A 27,707-nucleotide genomic window follows, 5' to 3' on the forward strand; every position below is an offset into this window, starting at 1 on the left:
CACAAGGCTTCCCCGCTTCGAGGGAACCTATCAGAATGCTTTCCCCGCTTAGGGGAATTGACGAATCAGGGAAGAGGAGGCAGGACGATCAGGGACAATGGAGAGAAATAGGATTATGACATTCTTGGAACCTACATGTCCCTGCGTACGGGAAATCGGCCAGCTGGGGGATTGAGCTATTGTCTTGGTAATGAGAAGTAGATTGATTTAAGAAGAGTTTTCCTGTCCCTGATCTGATAAGATGTGTTTGTGATGTGTCTTGGGTGAGGCAAAAACGGAGCTGGGCAGAAGACCCCCTGTGGGCAGTCTGGCCCGTATTGTTTCTATTAATCAAAACTTGACCGGAGGAGATGCCTATCAATCAGCCTAACTCTGAAAATCAGTAGGAACTTCCTTTGCTATTGTCCATGCAAGAGTTTGTGTAATGTTTGTTTTTGTGAGGGCAACAGCCCTCTCGGGCAGCTGGTTGCTTCTTGGTCATCGCTCTAAGGTTGGGTAAGGGGCCAAGAGTCGGGCAAAGAGTAAAGGATAATTCATAAAAAGATATACATACATTCAAATCATAAACATTTCATAGTAATAAACCCCATCCTTGTCCCACATTCCAAGTACAATTAATAAAAGATTTAATTTCTTTTGGAAGCTTTGAGTCCAGTGTTTTAAAAGGAGTCTTTGAAGGAGGTTCTTGGGGGAAATTGTATAGAGAGTCCATGATCTTTGGGAAGGCTGGCAGATGAGACCCCAGTAGTGCTGCAGTCGATTCAATCTTCGGTCCTTCGGGAACTAGAATCTCCTCCCAAGGTCCAGGGTCCCCTGACCAGGCTCTTCCCCGAGGTCCCATGGGGGAACCGCATCAAGTCCCCGGGTCCAGAGCTTGGCAGAGGCAAGGGGCAGCGAGGAGCAATGAAGCAGCAGCAATGGAACCGGCACATTTGACAATCAGCTGTTTTGTAATAAAATATATTCTCAAAACTTAAGAGGTTATTTCCCAAGCGTAGGGGTCCAAAATAAGAAAAGCGAGATGGCAAATAAGGTTAGAATTTAGTACAGAAAAATAAGACATTAAAATGGGGCCGATCTGCCATTTTGTTGATACGGAGATCTGAAAGGAAAAACTCCGTATCTGCGGTTTCAAGCGGCGCGGATCCGGCATCCCTGGACGTGGGGAAAACCACCTCCCTCCCGGCTCACCCACGCCGCTCCAGCCCTCTGTATGGTCCTCAATTTGGAAAGTTTGCCCATGACTGGTCTAAATACTTTTCTGCCAGAGAGTTCTCTTCCTAAGCTACAAGCTCCAGGAATCTATAGGACGTTGCCATGGCAGTTAAAGTGAAACCATAGTGTCATAATCATAGTGTGAAAGGATCCTTTGTGTCCATATAATGACTTTCCAGGCCTATGCATTCAAAAACTGTGTCATAAGAGTTATTTGTGTGACTTTCTAGAAGATTATCCTGCCAGCAAGTCTCTAGATGTTGGAAATGTTACTGTGTCAATTAGATGAGTGATCGTTTAGAGAGAAAGCTGGATTTTGGTCTAACTGATAAGCAGCTGGGGCAAATTGCACCTTTTAGGCAAATGCTATTATATTTTTCATTAAATGCATATAGTTTGCAATAGGTATGCAAAATTATTTTGAGGGGGAACTGGTAACCCAGGTTAAGTGTGGAGACAGTTTTGGAAAGGAATATGAAAGGCGTTGAATTTTGCCATAATTGTGGCAAACCATAACCACTTTGAGACCCCCACTGTGATGAGAAAAGCAGTATACAAGTGAAATAAATAAATAATAAATAAATAAGACGTGGGAGAAGTGTTGTCATAAGGGTTTCAATCTGTGAACAAAAGTGGGGTCTAAATAAAATACAGTAAATTAAAACAGACGCAAGCTCTGAAATACTTTAAAGGGGAAGGGAAAGCAAAGCACACCACAAAGTTCCTCATGCCTCTTGCTCATCTTTCCCCTGAGGGGTGGGGCAGGGTTTCATGGTGGGCAACATAGAAACCTGGGAGTCTAGCAGGGTAGATTCTGACAATTCTGACTATGTATTGTCGAAGGCTTTCATGGCTGGAATCACTAGATTCTTGTAGTTTTTTTCGGGCTATAGGGCCATGTTCTAGAGGCATTTCTCCTGACGTTTCGCCTACATCTATGGCAAGCATCCTCAGAGGTAGTGAGGTATTTGCATGTTAAGTGTACTCAAAGCATTACCAAGGCAGTTCCTTATTCTGATAACAGCTTGCTATATAAAACATAACTCAGACACTACCAAAATTTTATAATGTATTTAATTTTTTATTAAACAAAATAAAGAAACCAGACAGACAAACAACCTAAAAGTCATTGGTAAAAGGCAAGATATAGTCAGTGTGCTTTGAAGTTTTAGGTCAAGAGATCTGTTTGAACGATGTCAAAATGGGGCTGTCAGCACTAACCAGAGGTATTCCACAAGTTAGGTGCCACAACAGAGAACGCCCTTTCATTTATCTCTGAGTAATATTATTTTTAAAAGTGGAATGCCAGATAAATCCCTCTCTGGAATATTTCAGAGCTTGGGAAACAGTGAGACATTCTAGTTTTTAGAAAACTAGAAAACTTATAGTGTTTAGAAAACTAGAAAACTTATAGTGTTTAGAAAAAAGTTAAAATACATAGCATAGCACACAAGCATTCGAAGAATAAATGACTATGGACTTCAACACGGTTTGGATATGGATTTTGAACAAGGATCTTGGACAAACGGAACTATGCACTTTAGATGTTTTAATCTGTTTACTGTTCATTGACTAATTATTAATCGTTTCAATGGGGATAAGTTATTGTTTTTTATCGGTATTGAACTGTACCAGAGTTGTAAGCCACCTTGACTCCCCTGAGAGGGAGAAAGGCAGGTATAAATGAAGTAAACAAATACATAAATAAATAGGTATCTGCTGAGATTGGGTTCTATGTTCCCCTGTGAATATCAGTATCCATGGATGCTCAAGTCCCATTATATAATGGTATAATAAATGATGCCCCTTATATACAATGGTAAAATCAATGGTAAAATCATAGTACATAAAGGGCATTATTAAAACATATTTTCAAGTCATGGGTGGTTGAATTTGTGGACACAGAACCCATGGTTATGGAGGGCTGGTGAGCAGACAAATAAACCTACAGGAACTATTGCTTCAAGCTGCTCCAGGAGCCTTGAGATGACAGCTCCAGATGGCACTGCTGATGTGTGGGGTTTAAGAGGTGGGACTTAAACATATGGAATTGGAAGTCTTCACAGCTAGAACCAGTCCATTGACTAGATATTTATTGTTGTTATTCTAGTATTCCCACCCTGTACTCAATAAAGGAAACCCAGAGCAAGGATATCTTCAACAGAAATCTGTCCTCCTTCTGCTTGCAGTCTTCAATACTTCAGCTCTCTCCCCCACCCACAAGTAGTTGGTTCGACAGCAGGACTGCTCCTCCCATGAAAACATTCTTCTAATGTTCTGCCGAGATCTATCTTCCTAGAATTAAAAACCCATAGTTCTAGATTTTTTTTTATCTAAAACAGCAGAAGACAACTTATTGCCTTCTTTGTGACAGCCTTTCAGAAATTTACAGAGTTCTGCCATGGCCATGGTCTTCTTCAGACTAAAATACAGTCAACAGGACTCTATAGTTAACTTATGATGGAATACCTAGAGTTTTCTAGAAAGTACGTCTTAATTAAATCTGTGAATAATCAAATCTGCAAAAGTGAAATCCACAAATGTGGAGGGCTGACTGTAAATTGAAACTTCACTAAGTTCCCTCATGCCCCCCAATGAAATGCCTTAGTTGCTTAGATTTCGACTTACATTCTTCTGGGGTTTTTTTGCCACACTTTTGTGATTAGTCGAAAAAAATGTTTCTTCCATTTTGATTATAAAAAGATTTATTTCTGGGCTGGTTCTGAAAAGAAGTAAGAATGCAAACTTGACATCTGCTTGCTTTTGGCTGTTAGATGGCAATTCTGGCTTTTTCCATACATAAAAGAGTTTGTCTCATCAGCTTTGTTGAGTACCCCACCCCCTGAAACTTCACAGGACTTTTATTTACTAAAATGCTCTCATTATATTCAACAACTACTCAGAAGTTCAAACAACAACCACCCAGGCATCCTGTGATGGCAGATTCTATTTTGGAATCTGCGAATTCATTCTGTGCTTTATTCCTTCCCTCTCTGATTTTTTTTTTATCTGTTTGTTTCAATGCTTCTCTCACTACCTTTTATCTCCTCTCCTCTTCTGGGCCCTCTTTCCTTTTAGGTAGCTCCTTTCTCCTCCCAATCTCCTTCTCATCTGGAAGGTCTCTGTGAAATCAAAACACTCTAACTAGGGCATTTGTATCACTTGTGCCCTGTTCCCTCATCTCTCTTTCTTCTTTGTAAACGAATCAGGCCTTCTGTCTGCTTAGCAGGTCTCCGCTCTCTCCTTTCCACAATTATTTGGGAGAGATCTGTTCCAGAAAACAACGAGCTAAGCAATTTCAGGGAGGCATTTTTTTTCTTCCTAAGAGTTTATGGCACATGCTGGAGGGAAGATTCAACCATTTTCAGCTTTAAAAGAAAACATTCACTTGTAAACAGCCTTTCTCCCAATCTCCCTCTCCCTCACATTGGGGTCCATCCAGACAGTACCTTTATTGCAGTATCTACCATAATAAAGGAAGGGCTGTCCAGACAACGTTCACTACAAACCAGGAAAACCCTTCTGCTTTCTGGAAAACCCTGGTTTGTAACAAATTAATTAGCTAATGGGTTTATTCCGGACCTTCTTGGAAGGCACAGGATAAGCCCACCATTTCCAGTCTGGACTGCAGAATACTGCACTCTAGATAGTATTCCCACAGTTTACCGGGCTAAAAAAGCCCAGTAAACTGTGGGAATACCCATCCTCTCCCATGAAACCACCAGACCCCTTAGAAAAGTAATGAAAACTTACCTGGCCTCCATTACAGGCTTTGGCCAGCTCTCCTGGCATGTAGAAATGACATGCCAGGATGGGGCGGGGGAGGAGGGAGGAAAACTGCATACTCTATGTGCAACCTAGCCATAAATATTTTTAAGTTTTACACTCTCTGCAATAGTAGAAATTCAGGGGCTGGAGGAAATTTTAATTTGTGGGGCAAATTCTTATATGGAGGAGCATTGCTGTCATTTCCCCTGCACATCCCAAAGTTACACTCTTGCCAGCCTCACAAAGGAGGAATTTTTTTAATAAAAACCATTTAAATCCACAGCCAGCACAAGGCTTCCTAGCATTGGACTGAAACATTTATATGGAGGGAAATTTCACTTCAAAAAGAGACAGAGAGAGAGGTGAGCCCTTCCTGCCTCTGTCAATCACATCTGACAAAGAGAGAAGTATAAGGAGGATTCTGATGACAACTCCAAGGTAGTCTATATGGAAATATTGTTTAGTGCACAAAATGATACTGCTGAGTTGTGTAATCTTTACAGAGAATATTAAATGCCCTTCCCTGATAGCTTTTTCTTTGGTAATGATATTGCAAAAGTGTGTTTCCTTTGCAAAAATCTCATATTATTTATTTATTTATTTATCTATCTATTTAAAACATTTATATTCTGCCCTTCTCATCCCGAAGGGGATTCGGGGCAGAGCACAACATATAGACGGCAACTATTCAATGCCAGAACATAAAACAAACTATAAACATACATATACAGTAAAATCAGTTATCTTCACGTTGAAATCAACTGTTTAAAAACGTCTCAAATCATCCATATCAAATCTGGTCGGAAGGGTAAATTTTCCTATTGTTTCCTTATTACACTGTCCCAAAGATTTGGTCCCACAGTTAAGTTTTTACCTTTTCTGAAGGACAGGAGGAAGGGAGCAGATCTAATCTGACGCAACATGGGAGTTGTGTGCTTCCTGTATGCCACCCTAATTATTAACCTGGCTGCCTCTCGTTGGACTATTTGAAACCTCAGAACAAAGTCTTCAAAGGCAACCCCAAATAGAGCACGTTGTAATAGTCTATCCTAGATGTAATGTGAGCGTGGACCACCATGGCCAAGTCTGACTTCCCAAGATACTGGCGCACAAGTTTTAATTATGCAAAAGCCTCCCTAGCCACCACCAAAACCTGAGGTTCCAGGCTCAGCTATGAATCCAGGAGGACTCCCAAGCTGCAAACCTGTGCCTTCAAGGAGAGTGTAACCCCATCCAGGATATGCTCTAGCGCTATACCCTGTTCGGCCTTATGAATGACAAGCAGGACTTCTGTCTTGCTTGGATTCAACTTCAATGTGCTCGCCCTCATAGGTCATTTGGGCATTGTTATGGATTTTAAACTGTTTTATATGCTATAGTTTTTACTTTATTGTTTTATGCATTGTCTTGACATGTTGCGCCATACGTAAGCTGCCCTGATTTCCTTTGGGGAGATGGATGCGGCGTATAAAAATAAAGTTATTATTATTTGATTATAGAAAATGAATTTATACTAGCAGATGTGTTTTTATCAAAATTATTTATTAACTGTGGGGTCAAGCTCTGATAGAACCCTGAGAAACATTTTCCAAGCCATGAGCAAAAATAGTTAAAAGAAAACCCAAGGGGTAATGGGTAGAAAGGAAGGAGGAAGTCATGAGGAACCTAATATGTGTTTAATAATCTGAAACAGTAAAAAGAGTCTGCTAACAGCCTCAGGAGTTTTCTTACAAAAGTACTGTTATTTTTTTCCATATTAGGAGTGATTTGAGAAATTGCAAGTCACTTCTGGTGTGAGAGAATTGGCAGTCTGCAAGGACATTGCCCAGGGGATTCCGGGATGTTTTGATGTTTTACCATCCTTGCAGGAGGCTTCTCTCATGTCCCTGCATGGGGAACTGGAGCTGACAGAGGGAGCTCATCTGCACTCTCCCCAGATTTGAACCTCCGACCTGTTGGTCTTCAGTCCTGCTGGCACAAGGGTTTAACGCATTACGCCATTGGGGGCTCCTAGTACTGCTATTATGGAACAGAGTGTATTTTAAAATTCAGGTTAACAACCAGTTTCCCACTGCATGGGTAAAACAATACATAAACTTGATCTTCACTATGTTCTTTCAGTTGCTGTCTTGAGGTCACTGGTTCAAATCCTTGGGTGTCAAGATGTTCTTTTTCTTTTACTGTTGATAAACAACAGGCTGAATTCTTATTCACATCTGAATCAGCCATATAGATTAGATAAATCTTTCGGTTTGCCTGGCTAGAGAAGTGGCAAGAATGGTTACAATACTTTTATTGGCAGGTATACTTTACTGCCAGGTGTATTTACTGCCATGTAGGGAAAGGCTGTTTGTGGGATTTTCTGTTCTAGGAACTAATATTCGCCTCTGAGCACTATGCATCTGAATAATGTCACACACTGCTTTGACCCAGATCATCACAAGCAGCATTCTGGAAAACAAGTTCTGCAGTGCAATATTATTAGTGCCCAAGCTATGCAGTCAATGTCATTATGTGGACCCAGCGGTGCAGCTTTCAGGCGAATCCAACTTCCAAATGGCTTTCTCCCATCTCAGTGAGAATGATATAGTTTCTTTCTATGCCTCAGAGAGAGAGAGAGAGAGATTTTATCTGTAATTGATGCTTGGCCATCGGCCACAAAGCCTAGATTGCTCAGGATTTGATGTTGTTTTTCTTCAGAGTTTAATTGAGGACCTTGACTTCAGATGGGCAGTGCTGGTGTCAGCAGCCAAAGTAGGCAGCCATCCAAAGCCTATTTGGACTCTAGGGTGAGAGGTGGAGGAAGGAGAGGGGTGCAGCAAAGACGGGTTTTAGCTCACCACTGGTGTGGCTGAAGAGGGACCACAAGTTCAGTTCTGCTCTCTCGACAGCAGGGGTTCTAAACTTTGTTTGTTTGTTTGTTTGTTTGTTTGTTTGTTTGTTTGTTTGTTCCATAGCTCCCTTTGCCAGTCAGGTGAACACAATGGAATATAGCTGCAAATCATTTTATGTACTCAATGTTAGCATGTCTTTAATTTCAGAATATGCTTTTTTTTTTTTTTGAGATATGCAACAAATGCAACAACTGTAATATTCTATGCAATGAATACTATTGTAACTGATTGCATATCTACATAAGTGAAAGAAATGCTAGATTTTAGTTAGAGGTCAGAGAAAATAAAAACAAGTTGGTTTTTTTTTTTCAGTTCAAGCTCACAGACCCCCTGGAATCTTTCTGCGGACCCTTTGTTAAGAACTATTGCTCCACAGCAGTGGTTCTCAACCTGGGGTCACCAGATGTTTTTGGCCTTCAACTCCCAGAAATCCTAACAGCTGGTAAACCGGTTGGGATTTCTGGGAGTTGTAGGCCAAAAAGATCTGGGGACCCCAAGTTGAGAACCACTGCTCTACAGTGTTTCATCTTCCTGTTGAAACCAAGGGAAGCAAAGGCTGCTGAAGCAGGAAATCTGGAATGTCAGAATGAAATCCCACTCAAATTGACATTGGCATGAGATGAAAAATGGTATCTCACATTATATACTAAAGCTTATGTGTCTGGCAAGTCAATCTGTAACCTACCTGTGTTTTAGACAAGCCCCTACATTACAGCATGACAGGAAAGAGTTAAAAACTTGTTTTTTTCCGGCAGGCCTTTGATAATGTTTAGACAGTAACCAGAACTGATTGCCAATCACTTAGCAATCTACATTCTATGTGCATTAAGCTGGGCTTCTACATTGATTGCATGGCTCTTTTAACTCATTCTATTTTAATAGAGGTTTGTTATCCAATGTATGTGCCAAGTTTTTGTAATGAATTATTGTTTTCATATGTTGATGCATTTTATTTTATGTATTATGTATTTTATGTATGGGACCTTTGTGTGCGATTTTGTAAGCTGCCCCAAGTCCCTATGGGAGATGGTGGTGGGGTATAAAAAAAGTATTATTATTATTATTATTATTATTATTATTATTATTATTATTTTCTCTGGGTGCATAAGAGTCTAGAGGGATGAAATTTTCTGCATGGATCAGACCTCACCTGAAATACGGTGCCCACTTTAAGGCACCCACTATTCCTGTTGGTAAAGGTTGTTTGACTGGAATATGCAGCCCCAGAGTATCGTGGAGTCCTTCTCTGAGTGGCCATCTGTCAGAAGGACTTTCAATGTGTTCAGGGGGTTAGACTGCATGGTCCTTGGGGTGTCTTCCAACACAATTTATTATTATTTATTATTTATTATTTGCATTTATTTACCGCCACTCTCAGCCCGAAGGCGACTCGTGGCGGTGTACAAAACACAGAACATAAAGACAACAATTACAATAAATTCAGGGTCATAACACACATCTAACTAACACACAGCTAATTAAGCTAAAAATCCGCTTCGTCTTGTTTGGGTCACAGTCAGTCTCGTAGTCATAGTCCATTCCAGTGGTCGTTCCAAAGCATAGCACTTAATTGAAGGCCTTTTCAAAGAGCCAGGTTTTCAGGCCCTTGCGGAAGGCCAGGAGGGAAGGCGCCTGTCAATGATTCTATTGTTCTCTGTATATGCCTTAAAGCTGTCTGTTAACTCATCCATTTCACCGAGTTTTTCTTTGGCAAGAAATACTTTGACATACATATACCAAAGAGGGAGCAGCAGTAGCTTCTTTGGTCAGTGAGGCAGTGGGTTTCAGTCCAATCTTTAAAGGACCTGGCCATCATGCCAAACTTTATTCTCAAAATACATTTAGTATCTTTGATATTTCTTTTCAAAGTTCAGACTAACATCCAAAAAAAGATTTCTCAGTTCACTGATATGAAGATGGCCAGCCAGCACTGAACTGAATCAATACAGGAAACAGAAGAACTGCTGTGGAATTCGCTACCTGGAGTTTGTATTTAATTACTGCATAGTAAACAGTGAGGAAGCAGGAAGTTTAAGAAGCAGTGCTCTCTAGTGGTTGATTCCATTTGGTTGACTATACTCTGGCTGGCCTTACTGAAGTCAATCCACTGGGAAGCACTACTTTTAATGTATCTGTATGTGGCTGAAGTCACAAAGAAGTAATACACAAACACAAAGAAGTAATCATGTTACATTACAACCAAGGCACAGGATGCCATCTCAAATGGGCTACCAGTTTGGCATGCAGTCTGAACATGGTAACTTTGTGAGATATGGCTACAATTAGCCGTACCATTTAAACATACAGGTAGCAATGTATCTTGGTCAGTTTTGTTGTTTTTCTTTTCACTTCTAATGAAGAGGTATAATCTATCTTTTGCCTGAAATGATCAAACAGACGACTGCATTCCTTTATTATTATTCTCCTTTTTTACTTTGATGGGAAATTGTGCTTAATATTTAGGAAAGTTTAAAAACAAAACCTTTCACTGTCACAAAATAAAAGAAAATATTTTGTATATTATTATATATTTTTTGTTTTTGATTAAATTTCTATTATCATCTGCAAGGTTTTACTTCACATTCTTATTCTATGAGCATTTGCGGTATTTCATATTTTATAGTCTCCCAGATGCATAGAATAACAATAATGCTATAGTCGTGTTGTTGTTTGGGTATTGGAGTATGACTTTGGAGACCAAATTTCCATTCCTAATTCAGCCATGGAAACTTATTGAGTGACCTTGGGTGGGTTACACACTCTCAGCCTGAGAAAATCTGATTAGTTGGCCTATAATAAGACAATAACAAAAAAAGCCTTCCTTACCATGTTGCAATTTAGATATTTTAAGTTACAGCTCCCAATATAGAGAAGCAGAGGGTTTTTTTAAAAAGTCTACTAAACATGGGCACCATTGTTTATGTACCCAAAGGTCTCTGCCCAGTCATAAGAGGCAGATTTGAGCAAGCTTGGTGGTGTACAGATTTTTAAAAAATGGAGAAAAATCCTATGAGGACCAAAGAAGCTCAGAGGTCATGGGGTGCTGTCTGGTAGGAGCAGGGAAGAGGAGAAATGCGAAGAAAGAGGAAAGACAAAAGTGCATTGGAGCAGGAATAGAATGGAGCATTGTGGAGGAGGGCATGTTTAATTGACTGAAAACAGGAATAATCCAAAGAGCAAAAGTTTATTCCTGATCTTTTTACTTAATACTTACTTTTTCCCCAAATCCAAACTTTGTTTTTACAATTGTCTAATGTTTATGTCAAGTGGGACAGAGAGGACAGCTCCAGTAATGGCAGAACTTCTTAATACAGTACTTCTAATTTTTGCTGTATTTTACTCTGCTGTTCCCCAGTTGTTGTTGTAGATATGCAAGGGACTGACCCAGCTTCCAGTTTCACAATATTATAGCATGAGCAAAGCACAGAAGCATCACTGGGAGTAGCTCCCAAACATGAAAGCTACCCAACTGGCAGCTATATTCAGCCATCCTTGTGCCTTGCATATGTGTTGTACTACAACCCCTGAACCCATATACAGCATAACTTGCGCTCCTGGAGATAGTGGGGCTTAGTTCATTATATCTGCAAGATGCTGGGCTGAGGGGAGTTTAGAGCTGACCTAACCCACAGCCCTTGTTGGGCTTGTATTGTGGGCTCAGCTTGACTGTTGTGTTTATACGAGGAAAACCCAGGTTCAGATTCTTGTGTGAAAAATAGATTTATTATATCATTCAGCAAAACATAGTCTCATTTATTTCACCAAGTTGTCATGAGGTTACAATACCCACTTGCAGTTTGACAAATCCCATGCTGGATGTTATTTCGGAAAGAGCCAGTATGAGGTGATGTTCATGTGTGCCCATCAGACTGTCAGGAAGTTAAGATGGGAAGCATGTGAAAATAACTTAATGGATGCCTAGACATCTGCAGGATAAGACCAAGGGAGATTTACCTGCACAATGTAAAGGGCTATATCATAAAGCCAAAGTATATATCATGTCACGGCAATCCAATGGAATATGAATCTAGCTGTTTGATTACTTGAAGCATCCCATTGACCAAAACAAAAAAGCAATATCAGGAATATCAAGAAACTGGATCTCAGTTCCTAAAATCTCTTTATTAAGAGTAGAGTTTGACAAGAGAAAGCATGTGTACAGCGTAGAGGTTAACAGCACCCAATACTTTCTGTATTAACAGCACTGAGTGGGCAGTGGAGTGAAACAAAATTACTTCTTCAGTCTAATGTTTCATTCAATATACCTCCAAGCTACTTCACCAGGAAGCAAAGACCTTTCCTCTCGATATCTCATGAGTTCAAATTTCCACACAATCCCATGAATCTCATTTCTAAAAAGAGAATGTTATGCTGAAAAGGCTTGAAGTAGACAGAGGGGGCTTTTAAATACTGAAGCATTGAAGTATCTAAAATTAGCAATGTCCATCTATAACAAAGTCCAGGAACTAGAGTGGAGCAGCAGCTATGTTAGCCAATAAGCCAGTTAACACAGTAAAAGAGGAGAGGCTGTTGATGGGACAGTTCTGGTGTTGTACAAGATAAGAGCTGATGACACTGGCAATGTGAAGTCACCTTGTGTTGTCTCAGACCTGTTTTTATACACTGAATACATAGCAAGCAGGATTACAGCAAGTAGACAGGTCCTCCCACATTACATTCTCCCCTGTTTACATTTCTAACAGGAAAACTGCTTGAGGCAATCCCAGCTTCTTGGGAAATCAATGCGAATTCAACAGTCCTGCAAAAATAAGGATTTTCATAGTCTTTCCTAATTAAAAAAAATCCAAAAAAGGCAAAAAGGCAAAAAATATAAATAAAACCCCAAACAAATAAAATGACAGAAAACCAGTTTTCCAACAATTCATCTTTTACATTTGTCTTTCTTGTGTTGAAAATTGGCCCCAAATTTGGTAAGTCAGAAAAACAATTTCTTCCTGCTTTTCGGAGTTAAGAGACCTGGCACTGAAAGACAATCAAATACTTTTTTTGGTTTCCCATTGATTCCTAGACATGAATGGCTTTTAAAAAAATACAAGAAAGAAGAAAAATGAGAGCTGTGTGCTGCATAATCCAGAAGTGCTTCAAAGGGAAGAACGGTGATGATTCATTCGGCCTTCTAAAGGCTGGAGGAACTGGCCAGACAGCACATATGGCAGCTTGGCTGAGTCAGAGGGAGAAGACAAAGTCACAGTAGATATGGACAGCACCATGCCTGACCCACCACAAAGTGGATTAGAGTCACCCACCCCACACATGCCCCATATATCAGAAACCCCCACCACCCCACAGTATCATCTTTTAGGTTGGAGCAGAACCATCAGCCTCAAGAAAATCCTTGTTATACAGTAGCATCTGTGCATAAAATCACAGCCTGTTCTCCTTCCTACTTTTCAAACCACATGTGAGTGTTTCTCTAGAGCATGTCTATTTCTGGCAAACTCGCTAATTCTGTACTGAATGACTACTTTTTTAAACACTGTTTCAGGAAAGATTTAACAGACTGGCAGTTAAATCAGACTATTTACTGCTTGTGCATTTTATACATACGAAACCTTTGCTTAATAAAATCTGGAAGAAGGGGTTGACTGTCTTTACTAACATCGCTAGTGCTGTAGGCCTTAGGAAGTAATAACAATCAATAACAATACTTTTATTACACCTTGCTTTTTGCAGTTAGGTGAGCGCACTGAGAATCTTGCACTTAGTCTGTACAGAAATATATACACACCTGAAGTAATACATCCCTAGTGTCAGCCATCTCGAATCTAATTGAAACTAATCATATGGGCATCTCCAGCAAGCAATAATCTCTGGGTTGAGTGTCATTAAGAACAGAGAAACATCACCCTGGTAGACCACTGCTGAAAGTAGATTTCTTTACCTATTTTCTTTTGCCTGAATATTACTTTCCTACCGGATCCACAGCTCTAGTTTGATTTATCCCTTCCACTAACAGTATCCATAGTTAGACTGGCTAACCAGTTGTTATTGGACAGCAAATCTTGACACCTATTGATTTTGCTGACTAAGGATGATGGGAGTTGCAGTCCAATAACATCTATATGCTCATTGCTCACTCACTCATCAATGCTGATTTAGGATGAGGAATCTAGACTATAGCCCAGAGCATGAATGGCATGGAAAGACACCCACCAGTTACAATCACTTATCTGTCAATAGCCACAGTCTTCATAATTCTCATAGTACTGATTTAACAGGCTTCAGGTGGTATATATATGTATGTGTATGTGCACAAACATGCATGCAAATACCACCCACATGAAATTAAAATTACTACCCATATTAACTCATGACCTGGCTGGTTAACAGAGATAGATTATGAAGCAAAAGAACACCAACAGAAGGCGGTGATCATATTCTCTTATAGTCATGCTTTGGCAGGAATTTCAGCTTATTATTATGTTTGGATTCTTTCCCATAACTGTGTTTTGAAATGTAAATTTTAAAGCAATTTTGATATTTAAAAATCATCTGAATAAGCCATATGGGAATGTTTTACTTTTGAAGGATAAACGACATGCAGTTGAATCTTGTCCAGACCACTTTTTCTTTTGAGACAAACATTTTCCATAACATTTTTTCTTGTCACAAGCTAGGAACTGGATCTTTAAAGCATTTGAATCACACAGCTCTTACAGGTCGTTTAAAACATTGGGATCACTCTGAGTAAATGTGGCCCATTCAGTGACTGAAATATTATTCCAACTAATGAGAATGTAATTTGGGCAAAGGGAAATTACTGTCAGATTTTTCTCAATTTACAGATGAAGGTACTTAAGTGCGGAGATGGGGCAACACAGCTTTTATTGCATCCGGTCAATAATTAAACACCAATATTTTGATTTTTCATCCACAGTTTTAATTGCCAGAACAGTCTTTAGATGGAAGCAGAAGGAATCCACTAATGGCTATTCCCTTGACCTTGCTAATGAATTAAGAAGAGACACTGCTTTTGGTGCAATTATGACCCCTTTTCCCATGGAAGGATGCATCTTTAACTGCTAGCTAACAAAAAATCCAGCAAGTGCTGCTCCCCCTAATACTGCAACATCATACTGGGCAAAGATAGATTTGTGGAATTTCTGCCTGTCACCCCTTTGCTGGAAGTCATGATGATTTAGTCAGGAGAAAAATGGCAAGCGCAGTGTGTCAGGACTGAATGCTAATGATGTGCTTTCAACATTCATTGCATAGTATCCCCTCTGCTTTGCAATATGGCCAAGTGCTAATCAGGGCTGATTCACACACGTATATGTCAACGCTGCATCACCTGATGACTAGTTACTCTGATTTGTTTCTGCCGTTGTGAACTGCCTTAGCTGGAAACCACTGAGATTAATATGACAGTAAGTAATACATATGCCATTGTTTGGTCTGCAGTGGCTGATTCATACTTCTGGACACCACATGTTGCATAGTCATCAAGAGACCAACAGGTATTCCATGTCTGTGAACTTATCTTAAACTTGGGTCTCTCCTGGAAAAGAAGCATCTTAAGCAACCCCAATATCTTTTATTTATTTATTTTTTTACAAAACTCATGCTGACACTAAAAGGTGAATTCTCCTTCTCTACAGGAATCCTGGAAGCTAGCAAAACTCTCTCTCAGTATGATTATAAATCCTTCAGCTCTCATGATATGAAATTCTTAATTGGCACTGGATCCACACAAAGGCTATATCCCTTTTCCTGCTCCAGTTTGACCCTCTTAATGTCATACCCATTTTAATCTGAACTCAAATTGGTCTAGGAAGCCCCCCCCCCCATGAGAATATCACCCCAATACAAAAACAGTTCTACAAAAACAGTCCACATGTTCACTGTATCAGATTATTTTAGGTCACACTACTGCAGTAGCAATGCGATTTCTCTGTGCCTGCATGCATGCAAATATAAATGGACCTTTGCTATCTAGTGGGCTATGGTTCCAAGAATCCCCGTGGATACCAAAATCTGTGGATGCTCAAATTCCATCATATATAATGGCATAGTAAAATGGCATTCCTTATATAAAATGGCAAAATCAAGGTTTGCTCTTTGGAAATATTTTTGGGTGAATGTCTATACATGGGTGATTGAATGTGTGTATACAAAATATGTACATACATACTATTATCAGCCAATATCAACCACCCACGTGCATTCCCATTGGATGAAATGTAACACACTGTTTCCTTCACTTTTCTCTCTCTCCATGTCAAAAGAATTAAATGCCTCCTCATTTACTTAGGACTACATTTAGAGTTTTCTTACTGACTCACTCACTTGGTTGGGAGAGGAAAAGGCATTGCATGAGGGAAAATGAAGAGAGAGGGTGGAGGAGATGGTGGTGACAGTTGTATAAACCAGACATGGGCAAACTTTGGGCCTCCAAGTGTTTTGGACTTAAACTCCCACAATTCCTAACAGCCTACTGGCTGTCAGGAATTGTGGGAGTTGCAGTCCAAAAACACCTGGAGGGACAAAGTTTGCCCATGCCTGGTATAAGCCCAGTCCCTACACAGAGGCCATGACATTTCCCAATCCCTACATACTGGACAGCAGCCACTTTGATTGTGGAGAGGTCAATTCCCCTGACAATTGGGAAGTGGCTGGCTGATGATCCCACCCCTCAATGTGAGAGCTCTCCAGCATGAGGGAGGATTGTAACAGTGTGTTGCACCAGAAATCACTCATGGGAAACATAGGGGCATCGGCCGGTTCCTTCCCAAGCAATAGGGAAACAAACACCAGTTGATTGCAGCAGTTGATTCCCAGTATGTGAGGACTGAGGCAGGGGATTGGACAACAGTGCATCCCCATCTGTAAATTTCTTACAGGATTCTAGCCAATATTACTTGTAACCATTTTTCCAATCTTCAAGACATCACAACAGTAAACACTTAGCATCTGGCATACAGGTGCTCCAAAATAAATTAGAAGAGTGCTGAAGGGAACATATAGAACAGTGGTTCCCAACCTTTTTTTGACCAGGGACCAGGAACTACTTTGACCAGGGACCCCTTGACCAGGGACCTCTTTGACCAGGGATCACACTCCAACATTAATACCAAAAGGTTTACGAATCAGTTTTTGGTCAACTTAGATTTGGGTTGGTTATTTTGGGTGCTGATTCAGAGAATTGCATTGGATAGACCACATCAACTCTAGTTTCTGATACAGAAGATATGCCATCCAATAGTCACCATCTGCTTGCCCACAGAAAACCATATTGAATAAACCTCGGCGCTATAAGAGGGCGTTGTGAGACCAATCACTCTCATTGCCACGGTATGGTAACGGTGAGGTCGCGGACTATATTTTAGTTCTTGCGGACCACTAGTGGTCCACGGATAACAGGTTAGGAACCACTGATAAAGAACAACCATGTATTTGGAAACCAATGAAATTTTCAAACACATGCACATGTGGCAAAATAGATCCTCATGCAATTTTTACATGTACTAGTATCCTTATGACATCTTTAGTCCATTTCATTATATCCTTTTTTTCAAAAGACAACAACAGTGAAACTGGGGCAATATGGAATGAGAATGGCAGGCAATAGAAACATATTGAAATCAGACTGGATTTAAAAGCTTCACAGAAAATATTAGCAGAGAGAGCTACTATAGCCGCTTCTATTCAAAACAGGATAAAGTAAACATGGAAGGTGCCTTTATATTGGCTGTTATTCAATGGAGTCTGCTATTACTTGACTCTTGGTATATCTTGTATTATGACATTGGCAGAGTTAAACTCTAGGATTTCCCACATCACTGAACTATAGCCCTTACCAGAAGGAAGGAAGTTGGGTGGGGTGGGGGGATTAAATGACATAGGGCCTAAACGCAGGAGTTAATTCCAGTACTACGGGACAATTCCAAACAAGTGTACAAAGTAATGCAGCCTTAAAAGGTCATGTAGTTCAGCTTTGTGGCAAGCCTGACTTCTGTTGCAGTTTCCATCATGGTGTCTATTAATTTCTTGCATTTCTAAGAGGGTTAACACTAGACCATGAAGTGTGTGTATATATTTGACTTCCACAGACTAATCTTTTTGACATCTTTTGGGAGTCGTAATTCTTGCTTAAAGAGAGTGGGCTGTATGAATATTTGAGATTTACCGTTCTTTGCCTCTGTAAAAGCACCCAGGAGGTCAATGTTTGGTAGAGAAAGTCTTTTTCTTTATGCTAAGGCTGTAACTAATCCAACTGTTCTCTCGCTTCATTACAATAAGCAAAATGTTACTGGTGTTTTTAGTCTGACAAAAGGTACAAAGAAGGCTTGCTGGCAAGGCAGAAAAACCATGAGCACAAATGATTTCTGAGAAGTTCAATTATTGCTATGACATTTAAACATCTTGGCTTACTAAGACTTTTGGTCTCTCCATTTTCTCCAATCTCCTTGGACTCCACTGAGAAAATAAAGATGTTCTCAAAAATGGAATAATAGTAATGTATGTTGCTTATGCCTTGCTTCCTTTGACCAAAAATCTCATCATAGCCTTAAATCTGAAGGCCACATTTCACATGTAAAATGGGCAATATTTTGTTTCTATGTTGCATCTTTTGGCCAAGGATCTCTGTACAAATTTAAATAAAAAGGCTGCATTGCACATTTAGTATAAAAATTACTTTATTTGTGCACTGTTTCTTTTGGCAAAGAATCCCATCACAATCCTAACTAGAAAGGCTGTACTTCACATTTGCAAAAACATTAGACTAATTCATGAAATATTAATTTACCAGTGGATGTCTATCATGTCAGGGGAAATGAAGCTTCCACAATTAGAAACAATGCACCTCTGATTTCTAAGTGTTGGTAGAGAAATGGCAGTGTGCTTTTGATGAGCTAGAAATACTGTTGGAAATGAAACGGTGTACTGGAACAAGTGAGTTTCTGTACTTTCATTCTGTTTTGCTGTGGGTCATTAGTAGAAAGGATGTAAGTATGCAAGGCAACAGACACAGATGCAGTGCTGATCCTCCACTTAAGGACTAGGGAGCTTCGGGCATTGTTTAACTTCAATTTCCATCAATCCTATGCAATGGGCAGGGATTGTGGGGATCAACACCAAGAGAGCTACAGGCTCAATTCTCCAGGTTTAGGGGGGAAATCCCTGGATCTTCTCTAGATATGGTAAAATATAAGGGTCTTTTAAAAAACAAAACAAAAACAAACCACAATTGTTATCTTTCAGCAGTCTCTTAAATACCGATGTATTTCCAGTCAGAATCTCTCTACTATCATAATTAATGTCACCAGGGGCAAGACTACATTTCATATTCTTAAAAAAATAACAATGGGTGCATCTACATTGTAGAATTCAAGCAGTTTGACACCAATAGGAGTTGTGGCTTGATGAGGCACCAACACTCTTTTGCAGAGAAGACTAAAGACTCTGCAAAAATACAACTCCTGTGATTCCAAAACATTGGGACATGGCAGTTAAAGTGGTGTTAAATCGCATTAATTCTAGTGTTGAAGGCACTCTGTGTTGCAAAAAGATGACATTATTCTACATTTTAGGAAGGGAGCAAAAGCTGTCATTAATCTGTTGCCAAGTAGACGCGAAAAGGAACACCTTTGACCTGCAGTCCATATATTTGTTTCCACTTCTGTAAATGAAGAACCTAGAATTATGCAGTGTGTCATGTTCTGTGTATGCTGCTTCTTGATTTTTCTGCAAAGGACATTTTGGGTTGGCAAACATGGAAAGCAACAGATCCGCTCCAGGTGTATGGAAAGGTATTGCACTATTACCCTACACATGAAGGCAATATACGGTAAATCAAAAAGGATAATAATTCATTTCATAGGAAAGGTCACTGTCCATTCTCTTATAGGGAAAGATAATGTTTTAGTCTTTTCCCCACTCTGAATCCATACATGTCACATACTAAATTTCTCCTCTGCTTAGCCCTGCTTTTGATTTGTTTGGAAGTTTTCTGTTTTATGTAAGAATAATTCTGAAGCAAAAGCAACACAGATACATATTAGCTGCTACAGATGGAATGCCTTGCTTGTTAAGGGCTGACATGGTTCTCTCAGGTCTGCTCCTCTGGGAATCAAACTTGCCGTCTGACACATTTACAGTTTATTGGTTGCAGGCCGATGCAACTTGTTCCCAAGGTTGGGCCAGGTGAAGATCAGCAGTTGCACAGAGAAGGATATGACAGTTCCCCTGAGACCAGATCCAATCCAGCTAAATTGAGGGAGCAAAATGTCATGCCCACCCAACAGCCTCCATGAGGCTTTGAAGTAGCGGATTCTGTGTCGTATGCTAAAGTAATACTCTTTGCCAGCCTTCCTGGCAATTTTAGGACACTTTTTCAAATGAAAAAAGCTCCTGTGTCTTTATTCTGTTCCTTTTTTACATAATTGTTCTCTTTTTTTAATTGGGCAACCCTGCAACTAAGAGAACACAATGGTCAATTTCGCTTCCACAATGGCAAGAGAATGATCAAGGGAACTATACTTGCACGTACCACTCTCTCTGTGGCTAACTTATATGTTGCTACAACTAAGCTTCTCAAATCAACCTGCTTATTCAAGCAAGTAATTTTTCCCATGCCAGAAAAACCCTTCCAGACTACATCTGACAAAAGCATGGGAGATCTATCTGAAAAACACAGAAGCAATCTATGGTGAAGTCACAGAAAACTGAGACACGTGAAAAGGTGTAACACAGTGAAGTGTCATGTAAACATTAAGTCTAGGGTACACCTGTATATGTCTTTTTTATTGTTTCTCCTGCCACAACAATCAAGGAATTGCCATTTCACTGTGATATTTCCCCTACAGCTGTTCAGTGGCTTGAGAAGATCAGAAAGGCATTTGGTTGTATCCCTAAACCCAGTTGAAAACTATTACTTCATCTTTTTGTGTGTGTATGTAAGGAGCGACTTGATAAACTGCAAGTCGCTTCTGGTTTAAGAGGATTGGCTGTCTGAAAGGACATTGCCCAGGGGATGCCCCGATATTTTGATGTGTTACCATCCTTGTGGGAGGCTTCTCTCATGTCCCCGCATGGGGAACTGGAGCTGACAGAGCTCGCTCAACCTGCTCTCCTTGGATTCGAACCGCTGACCTATCAGTCAGCAGTCCTGATGGCACAAGGGTTTAGCCCACTGTGCCACCAGAAGCTCTTACTTCATCTGCTGAAACTTCTGGAAGAACCTAGCAAATATTGGCAGATTAGGTTTCTACTTTGTATCAGATGGCATTTTTTAAATACCTCCTCCTTCATCAGCCATGACATCGACTGGATCTACACTGCCAAATAATGCAATTTTAATGGCATTATATGATCAGTGTGTAGAACCTATATAATGCAGTACAGTTCAAACTGCATTATATGCCAGTGTAGATCCAACCTGAGTGAGGAGTAGAGACCATATAGCAGTCCATAGTGAGTTCTGGGGGAAGCATGAGTAAGAAGCCAAAGCCACGTAGAAGACATGGTATTTGTAGTGACTCTTGCATGTTCCTTTTTTGGTTTTTTGCTGGTCCTCCTACTTCACTGTAGACCAGCCATGTAGCCTTACTGCTTATGGCACTACTGCAGTCTAGAAACAGCATACGCAAAGAAGCAAAGAGAAGGCAGAAGCTATAGCTGCTTCCTACTTAATCCGCAGATTCAATGGCAAGCACTAATTGGATCATTTTCTGGCAGTGACAACCCGACAAACCCAATTCTTGATCATGTACAGTGCCTTCTGCATTGATATCATGAGTATATTTATTTGGGCATAGATTTCTGTGGAAATTACTTCAAATAAACAAGCCAAAGATTACAGTCTTGACCTACAGGTAAAAGCAGGGAATAGGAGATGGAGGCTTTAACTCTGAGGTTCTGCCCCTTTTCATTTATTCTCCTAACATTGAAAATGTCCTCACAATAGATAACTTTGGAAAGGTACAGCAAATGTATGGACATAACTGATGTACCCTACATTTGACATGCTTTGGAAGAAAAGGGGAGGCAGTGAGCCCACTGATTCCTCAATGGTATGGGGACCTTCTGCTAAGCATCCGGTGTCTTTTCCCCGAATTGTGATTTTGTTCTCGCAGCAGCAGGACTATTAGTCATGCTTTATATACCCAGTTGCGTAATGTCAAGTCTAAAAATTGCATAGCAGAGCTACATGTCAGTTGTAATAAGAACTGCCTCAAACAATATTATCCTTGCTGATTAGCAATACTCAGTCCACTGAGGATTTTCCATGTCAAATAGCAACAGGCTTGTCCATGGCTTAAGCCTGAATCAGATCCAGTTCCTTATTGCCTTAATGCCTCAGTGTAAACACACAGCAGAGTCCATTCAGGTCTGTTTAGTCCAATCATTGCTTCCAACCCTACTTCAGTATTCCACCTGGTCATCCAGGGCCAAAGTCTTGTTTAGTAAGAGAAATAATTGTTTAGTAAGAGAAATATTTTATACAACAATCCTGTTGTATAAAATCAGAGGCATCTATTTATAAAGTATGGTAGTTACAGTGATGAAGCAGAGAGCTCATAGGAGTAATTTGATTTAACTTCCTGCTATCCAAAGAGCACAGCTGTCTAATCTCGTAGTAATGAATAAACTGGTTGCAGCCAAGTTAAACTCATGTACTACAGATAGTTATAGACACTATATTTTACTCTTGGCCACCTGTGAGAAACTAGAAGCCTGACTTCAAATAGGAAAAAAACAAACAGTAGCTCTACAAGAGCCTTAAGAGCTATCACGGAATAGCTTCTTCCCAGGTCTAAACAACAATTGGCCACCAAACTAGACAGAGATAACAATTAAACTGTTTGCCTTCATAAATTTCTTTTCTTTTCTTTTCTTTTTTTTTGCTGTCCTGCTTGCTTAGGATTGCAACTGCTACCAGTTTGATTTATTTCATATCAAAAGCATTGCATAAATTAGTATAAAACTGATAAAAATAGAAGGCACGCAGGCGGCTAAATATCTTTTGACCAAAAATGGGCAACAGCAATGGCATTGTCTGTAGCCTCCAACAATTCCTCCTCTGTACATGAGGCAGGGCACAATGGACAAGCATACAGATGTGGAATTGTCTGTTCTGCTCCACAGTCACACAAGGTTTGGGATTCTTTTAGGTAGTGCCATTTTGCCAGGTTGTCTTTTGATCTGCCCACTCCACTTCTGAGTCTATTCAGAGACTTCCAAATTGCCCATTCTTGGTTAGCCCCTGGAGGAAGACCCTTGCAGGGGGCCATCCAGTTGGGATTTCCTGGTTTAGCTGCCCAGAGGGATACCCTTGCTGTTGCTGGGGGGATGCCAAGAGGAGTGGTAGTTCTCATAAAGTTTTCTTTGATTTGAGTCTGCTAGGAGGAGGCTTGTAGCCATGTAGTGGATGGCTTTCACAGTGTTCAACCTTATTTCTCTCACACTTAGCAGCAACTTCCCCTCGCACATCAGGGGGGCAATGCCAGCTAGCTTGTAGAGTTTATCAACAGGTGTAGGTTTAAGCAACTGGTAGCCATGGAAGCTGAGATCATCAACACCAATACAATGATGGATTTGTTCTGAGTTTTAGTTTGAACTCTGAAGAAACTACACAAGAACCCATTTTTGGGAATAGGATCAAGCGACCAAGATAGCTTCTTTAACATTCACGATGCATCCACACTGCAGAATTATAGCAATTTGACACCATGTTAATTGCCATTAGTCAGTGGTATAGAATTCAGAGAACTCTGATGCAACAACAAATGACTAATCCTAGGTTTACATAGGATTCAGGTGTGGCAATTAAAGTGGCATCAGACTGCAATAATTCAACAGTGTTGATGGGAGATCAGAGTAAAATACAAAGCAGAATGACCTCACATCTAATTCCAGACATCAGTCTCCAGTACTTGTAAGGCCATAATACATGGGTGAAGATAGGGCTTAGTTGTACTACAGCTCCTAAAATTCCTACTGGCTGGAGGATTCTCAGAGTGATGGTCCAAATATTTTTTCCAGGCTTGGGTGGGAGTTGTCAGCAGGAGTACTTTAGCATAATTTAGCTGGAAATTCCGTTTCTTACCTCTATTGAAATTTAGAATGGGAAGTCCTCAGGGAGAGGGGCCTGTTTTATTGTTCATGCTGTGTTACAATATTCTACATACACAGGTAGCATTGTATAAAAACAAAAAGTTCCTCCACCATGAACACCTCAAAGATATGAAATAAACAAGCCCTTATATAAAAATCTATCTCCTCAGTTTGCTTAAAACTTGTTTTTCAAACTACAGGAAAGCTAGGTAGGAAAGTGGGTGCATATATGAACAGGAAAGAGGTTGAAAGAATGTGTGTGTGCATGTACATACTAATGCCTGGCTCCTTTCTGATTACTATCATTGCAAATAAGAGCTTCAAAATCTCTCATTAAATAGTATTAATGACCTGCTGGCTTTTAATATCCTACTCTACAGTATAATATCGTATAATATCTTCATACTGTATAGTAGCTTCTATGCAGCAGCTTTCTGAGCTATAACCCAAAGCTGATATCCAAGCAACCACTTCTTGGTTTTAATGCCCCCTTGCTTCCAATAACAGCTAAGAGGTAACAGCAAAAGAAGCTTGTAGGAGAGATCAGAAGCCAACAGAGACCACATTAGTTTACAAGACGAAGCTATCCATATCTGGACCATACCATGATTTAAGGTATTGCTTCATCTCCTGGCAGCAGCTTGCTTTTCCATACTGTCACACTGGCACAGGTCTATATTTTTGAAGTGCTATACAAATAGCTTTCAAAAAAAGCCAAGTTTCCATTTCTTTCGGGAACTGTCTTCTTTAACAGGCAGGGAAGAGAAGATCTAGGACACTCCAACCCTTGTTTTATTTCTTCTTACAGGGTTTTTTTTTTTTTGGATAAAGGTCCACTGGGCCTTCATGCAAGGGTATCTACTTTCCATATACAGTAGAGTCTCGTTTATCCAACATAAATGGGCTGGCAGAATGTTGGATAAGCAAAAATGTTGGCTAATGAGGAGGGATTAAGGAAAAGCCTATTAAATGTCACATTACAATATGATTTTACAAATTAAGCACCAAAACATCATGCTTTACAACAAATCCACAGAAAAAGCAGTTCAATACATAGTAAAGTTATGTAGTAATTACTGTATTTATGAATTTAGCACCAAAACATTGCAATATATTGAAACAGTTGTGGACCCGGGTGGGAGGCTGACTGTATTGGATAATGCAGAACGTTGGATGAGCGAAGGTTGGATAAGCGAGACTCTACTGTATTGAGTAATGCCCAAACCCACAACAAGTTCTAAAATTACACCCATCAATTGCACCAATTAACCCACAGCAGAGAGGATTATATAATAATAATAATAATAATAATAATAATAATAATAATAATAATGACATGATATGAGGATTTAAAGATCGAACTGCAAAGACTCTGGCACAAGCCAGTCAAGGTGGTCCCAGTGGTGATCGGCACACTGAGTGCATTGCATAAAGACCTTGGCCTGCACTTAAACACAATAGGCGCTGATAAAATTACCATCTGCCAGCTGCAAAAGGCCACCTTACTGGGATCTGCATGCATTATTTGGCGATACATCACAAAGTCCTAAACACTTGGGAAGTGTCTGACATGTGATCCAATGCAACAGCCAGCAGAGTGATCTTGTCTGCTGTGGACTCATGTTGTTGTGTTTCTAATAATAATAATAATAATAATAATGATAATAATAATAATAATAATAATAATAATTCCAACATACCATGGCAAACATTCAATGCCTCCTTAAAGCAAACAAGTGGCAACATCATAACCCCAGAAAAGTCCCACATATTAAAACAACATTAGAACCTAACAATCAATTCCAGATTGCTGCATACAAGTGAAAGTTCAAGCAGTATGCTTTTTTAAAAAATCAGCCTAAATAGATCTCTTTAACAACACCAAAGCTAGGAAGGCTGCCTGACACAGCAGGAAGTTACATTTTTGATTACCTCTCCCAGAATCCCCAAGCAGTCTAGTCACTAGAAAGGCACAGAAGGATCAATGAAGTAGAGAGCTTATATAAATATAATCAGGTGATGCAGAATGCAAAACAACTAAAGTCATGTAAACATCAAATCAAGCAATGATGCAACTTCAGCTTTTTTCCTTCATTGTTTTGCAAGCTTATATACAGAGGTGATGACCCCTTTTTGGTCCACTGGATCAACGGGCCATTCCTTATACTGTCAACAGATGGACGTTTGGCAAGAGACCCTTGACCTGCAAGGCTGACAATAGTTTTAAGTGCTTACATTCCCTTTCCTGCACAATTATTTAGCTTGCAAAAGTCTAGTCCTCCTTTGTAGCTAATCACCCTTTTAGATTGTATGTAAGTTCTACTAAATTAAATGGGGGTTGCTGTTGAATAGATATGCATAGGATTTCACCGTTAGTCCTTGAAATATTTGCTATATGGCTCCCAACTTGCAAAATTGGCATTATTCCACACTTGGGTACTGTGCAGCTGAATCAATTACAGATGGCGATATTCTTCTCAGCTACTAAACTGATGATGATGACAGCCAAGTCTCGAGGCCTTAACATTACTCTGATGAGCCGAAGCCTGTTTTGTATCTTCTGACTGAATAGAGCGTACAGTTTGAGGCGTATTTATTGCATGACTCACTAAGTATTGAGGATGGCAAGCTTTAATAGGTAAATGAATACACTTAATTAGGCAAATTACACAAGTGCAAAGTGTGTCTCTATGGAACAAACGCATGACAAACCTGCTGGATGTAAACAGCACTTTATTCGCTGGAACAGGGCAGAGAGTTCATTTACAGCTGCTAAAGCACAAGGATTACAAACTGATGAAAGACTGAGTATTTTACCTTTCTCCTTGTTCAAATTTTATGAACAGTAATCTGTACCATAACTGAGAATGATTTTCACTTGATGTTCACAGGCAGACTGCAAAACCCAAGGGATCACCCAGCTCAGGGCTTCTAGCCATCTGATATGGTTCTCTGGATGGAGCATCATTAACCACTTATCGTAATAGGATGCTAACATTTTCTAGCTTACAGCCCTAAGAACACTATTATTTAGTAGTAAATAAGTCCTATTCAGGACTGCCAGGTCCCTGTCAAAAATGGTTGTAGTCCTGAGAACATCTAAATGTGTTCATTTGAAGTCACATACCAGCTGAGCACAGTGGGACTTACTATCAAATAAACCTACACTGGATCAAGTTGCATATGCTCCAAGGCAAGGTTGGGCAACTTGTCCTCCAACTGTTACTGAACTGTGACTCCCATCAACCCTATCCAGTACAGCCAATGATTCACAGTGATGAGAAATGCAGTCCATCATTATTTCAAGGGCCACCAGTTGCCCAGCATTTTGCTTCCAAGCCTTTTGTCCTTCACAAGTGGGTGAAAAGCTCCACATAAACTACATCATATGGTAAATTGGGTTACACAAGGATGAACATTTACCACTACCAATGCAATCTTCTTTCTGCCTGTCTTTCTTGAAAGAATGGAAAATGTAGAATATAGCAGGTGAAGGGCAGGGCAGAACTAGGGGGTCAAAGGGAGAGAGACATAGGCAGGAATCGGCAGTCCCTTAATTACAAATATCTGACTTACAAATGACTCATAGTTAAGAATGGGGTGAGACAACAGGAAGTGAGAGAAATCTATCCCTAGAAAGGACAATCTACTCCTGAAAGAGTTATCATGGGGAAAGGAGATCTCCACTGAAGCTTTCTCACCAATCCTTGTTTCTACAACAAACCATTTTTTTCAAAATTCAAATTATCATAG

General features: G+C 40.0%; 1 protein-coding gene across 1 annotated transcript in view; it reads right to left on the minus strand.

The window, feature by feature from the left end:
* Nucleotides 1-11,980: 11,980 nt before the first annotated feature.
* Nucleotides 11,981-27,707, minus strand: part of KCNC4 (potassium voltage-gated channel subfamily C member 4) — a 46,728-nt gene continuing 31,001 nt past the window's right edge. The window contains exon 4 of the mRNA XM_060773266.2: nt 11,981-13,059. Within this exon, the coding sequence (XP_060629249.2) occupies nt 12,980-13,059 (80 nt within the window). The 3' untranslated portion in view covers nt 11,981-12,979. The remainder of the gene's footprint in view (nt 13,060-27,707) is intronic.

This window comes from Anolis sagrei, chromosome 4, assembly GCF_037176765.1.
Source record: "Anolis sagrei isolate rAnoSag1 chromosome 4, rAnoSag1.mat, whole genome shotgun sequence".
In the NCBI taxonomy this organism is placed as follows: domain Eukaryota; kingdom Metazoa; phylum Chordata; class Lepidosauria; order Squamata; family Dactyloidae; genus Anolis; species Anolis sagrei.